At 50.7% G+C, this 3,956-nt stretch overlaps 1 protein-coding gene across 1 annotated transcript; it reads right to left on the minus strand.

Moving 5' to 3' along the window:
* Nucleotides 1-1,044: 1,044 nt before the first annotated feature.
* On the minus strand, nt 1,045-3,658 carry LOC127344826 (L-ascorbate oxidase homolog). Its single transcript, XM_051371157.1, has 3 exons — nt 3,198-3,658; nt 1,977-3,080; nt 1,045-1,879 (listed from the first exon to the last, which is right to left on the minus strand). The coding sequence occupies exons 1-3, from the start codon at nt 3,641-3,643 to the stop codon at nt 1,576-1,578; spliced, it is 1,854 nt and encodes a 617-aa protein (XP_051227117.1). The 5' UTR covers nt 3,644-3,658; the 3' UTR covers nt 1,045-1,575.
* Between the last annotated feature and the right edge of the window lie 298 nt (nt 3,659-3,956).

Below are 3,956 nucleotides of genomic sequence, written 5' to 3' on the forward strand. Positions count from 1 at the left end.
TCCATTTTGATATCTTCTTGCCAATGAGTTTTATTATTTGATGGTGAAAATGTAATTTCCCTTGTTTTCCAAGACATGAGATGCAACGTGCACACACCTATTACATGTTTTCGATTGTAAATTAGACGTACAACCAAAGTCATACTTGGTGTTGTGAAAAATAGATGATTAGGAATTCCATTCCAGGTAGTTACTCACAACATTCCATCAAGAGTCAACAGATGATTAGGAATTGTATCAAACTGGCCCATCAACCAAATAATCCATAAGACCCAAACCGTTAGGTAGAATGGAATTTCTTGCCAACTAGTGTGTAGCAGAATATTGTGTACCTAAAAATTTCACATGGATTTAAGATTATATGTAATCAATTTAAACGGGTTGTATTCATCAAAATTCAGTGAATTCGTTCGTAATACTTGACAATTTTTGAAGTTTTAGAATCTTTGGATTATTTGGGAGGTCCAAAATACCTTATAGGGATTTTTTATTATTGAAACCTTAAACCCAGTTCCTTCATAAGGTGACTAGACATATTTGAGGTTTTGGAGGCAAAGTTAATGTGCCGGATCTTAGAGGCCGAGAACTCAGCAATGTTTCTAGAGACATCTAAACTAATCAACACAAAAGGGTATACTTCATCGAAATTTCCAATTTTTTCCATGATTTTGGTGGTACATGATTATTTTATCTCAAAATTCAAACTTGATCTAAATTATATACATTTTTAGTCAACATTCATAAAAAAAATTGTTGTGATTTCTTCAAAGTAATCCTAATGTTTTTTTCCAAAGTGCTTTTATTTCCAAAATTTTAAACCCCGGGATAAAGAGGGAATAAGGTGGATTGACTTAAGCATGATCCATATATCCATGTGGTATTGTTATTTTTGTGGATTTTCAATTTGTAGGTCACTCTACTAAGCCTTTTTTAAGCGTTTGGATTAAGGTGAGTGTCTCCAAATAAAATTGGAAGTTTGGAACTCATATATTCTAATGTGTACTGAACGTCTGAACCCAAAGACAGCTTGCAAGCAAGGCACAATGAACCATAATACGAAGTTCCAGTTAATGGAAGTTACATAAGAAAAAGTAGAAGTTCGAACAAAAATTACAATATGCTCATGTACATATATATTATAGACACACAAGAATTGACCAATTTGCCTGAAGGACTTATTGGGTAAATGATGATCAGATAGAATTAATTAACTCCTATTACAACGTATACGATTCGACAGGGCCGGCTTCCCGATCGCGCTCGTATGGCATTCGCATCCGGCCAGTCTCTCTTCTTCTTGTCCTCATCATCATCCTCGTTCCGATGACAGGCGGTGCCCAGATGATCTTGAGCCCCCTAAATTTTTTTTATTCCTCGAAAAGAGAGAGTAAAACCTGACAAGAAGAATCGTGGACGTGGGGGCGTACGAAAAAAAGAAACGAAAAAACTCCTGCTCTTCCTGCTGTTGTACGTAGTGTGTACATCACCATGCTAGCTCTCAATGCATGGATCAATGCTTGCGTAGGCCTGGAATAGAATGGAATGGAATGGAGTGGCGATGGAGTTAAGAGTAGATTATGCGATGATGTATGGCGCCGGCAGCGGCAGGCCGACGATCTTGCCGCAGCGGAGGCCGTTCTCGGGCATGTTGTACTCGTCCCTGAGCGACCTCGCCGGCGAGGTGCAGCTGACGTACAGCTGCTCCCCCATGTAGTACCTCTCCCAGAGATTGGACCTCAAGTTCCACATCCCAGCGTTGTCGAAGGTGAGCATCACCGCCGTCCACGACCTGGGGTACACCTGGATCGTGTGCCGGCTCACCGTGTCTAGGAGGTTGTACGTCCTCCTGCTGTCCGGCGTCCATAGCCCCGGTCCCATGCTGCAGATGGACGTTCAGTAAAATTCAGGCATTCATCGTTCAGACCAAGATCGATCACAAGAGCTAGAGAAGTGAAATAGTTAGCTCGATCTATTACCCGGCGGCGAAGAATGCGTAGCCGTTGAGATGGAAGGAGTCGATGCTCTTCTCAGGGTTCTCGAAGACGACCTCGATGTAGGTACGGTACTCGGTGGTGATGACGTTGGGGGCGAGCTTGATGGGGGTGCCCGCCTTGGGTGGCGTGTCGCCGATGAGGTTGTATTGGAACAGCCCGTTGCTGGCGTTGAAGTACTCGGCGAGCTTGAGGGGCGTGGGGGCGTCGACGTGCGACACGCCGTTGAGCGCGTACCTCTCCTTGCCGTCGACCATCGCGCGGCTGGTGGAGAGCTTGATGGTGCGGGTGATGTTGATCTGGCCGTAGTGGTAGGACCCCTGCGGGTTGGGCCTGGCGGCGCTGGCCGTCAGGTTCCAGCGGAAGGACCTCCACTGGTTGATGGACCATGCCCAGCCGCTTGGCGCCTCCGGCAGCTTGGGCGACGGCGGGGTGTTGGATCCCTTGTAGCGGATGACGGCGGTGATGGTGTTCACCTCCTTGATGAAGCGGGTGGAGGCGACGAAGAAGTAGTCGCCGGGCTTCTGGTTGGCGGTGACGAGGACGGAGAGGCACTGGCCGACGTGGACGTCGATGGAGTCGTACTCGTTCTGCACGGTGTGGGAGCCCTCCATCTCGACGAGCCTGGTGATGTGGCCCTGCACGCGCACGTTGAGGGAGGCCTTGATTCCGACGTTGCAGATGCGGAACCGGTACGTCTTGCCGGCCTCGACTTCGTACATGGGCGGGTTGGAGGCGTCCTTCTCGTTCTTGCCGTTGATGAGGAGCCCCGCGGGGCGGCCGATGGTCTTGCCCGTGTCGAGGTGCTTCTCCAGGACGGTGTGGTCCTTGGTGAACCAGTCACCGATCATGGCGGAGAAGTCGGCGGCCGGTGGGTCGAAGGGGATGGGGATGAGCGGGCGGCTGTGGATGCTGATGAGCCCGTACCCTCCGGCCGCGCGCTGCATGCCGATGCTGGGGAAGTAGAAGAATGTGCCGATCTGGTCCTTGAACTGCATCTTGTAGGTGAAGTTGGTGCCGGGCATGATGGGGCACATGGCGCCCGGCATGCCGTCCTGCCATGAGTTCTTCCTCTGCTGGATCCCGTGCCTGCCAATTTGCATGCCACGCGCGCGCGCGCGCACATACATTCATGTATGTAATGATCAATGCAGGTCCAGGAGGATGATGCCAAGATTGAATGATCGATTTCAGTAGTAGACGTACCAGGTGAAGAGGAGCGGCTTGTCGATCTGGTTGAAGACGTTGACGATGATATTGTTGTTGGATGTGCAGTTGATGGTGGGCCCGGGGAAGGCGTCGTTGATGAGGATCATCTTCTGCGGCACGCCCATCGGGGACCTCGTCCCGTAGGTCACCTTCCACTCAAAGAAGAGGTAAGGGTCCTCGGCTCGCACCGCCACGGCCAGCAGCGCCAGCGCGAGCACCGCGGCGGCGGCGCAGGCGCGCATCCTAGAACCTGCAGTCATATCCCTCCGCGGCGTGTCTCCTCCTCCTCCGGCCGGCTGGTGTGTAGATCGATCAACGCAGCGGCCGCGGTCGATCGATGGGTTGCATGCGGCGGGCGGTGGAAATGGGACAGGGGAGGGGAGGCAGAGGAGGCCGGACTTATATGTGTTGAGGCGCCATGGGAAGGAGCGGAGCGCGCGCATCCATGGCGCGGGCGCCTGTGGTTGCTTTCCTCCAGCGACCGCAACGCCCGCGCGTCCGCTCGCCGATCTGCCACCACCGGCTGCGGTCGGTCGTCTCCTATTCTTGACTCGATCCTGCATGCATGGCACATCGGTGTGCCCCATTACTCGCATACCATCGGCCGGTCCGCGACAATCTCTTCCTAGTTCTGTTGTTGGTACATGATCATTTTATTTTTTTGGAAAGTGGGAACGAAAGCCACAGATGCATCAAAACGATGTATACCACTTTTTATTTAATAGTATGAAAATCTATCAAAGTCATATATCACAA

This window comes from Lolium perenne, chromosome 3, assembly GCF_019359855.2.
Source record: "Lolium perenne isolate Kyuss_39 chromosome 3, Kyuss_2.0, whole genome shotgun sequence".
In the NCBI taxonomy this organism is placed as follows: domain Eukaryota; kingdom Viridiplantae; phylum Streptophyta; class Magnoliopsida; order Poales; family Poaceae; genus Lolium; species Lolium perenne.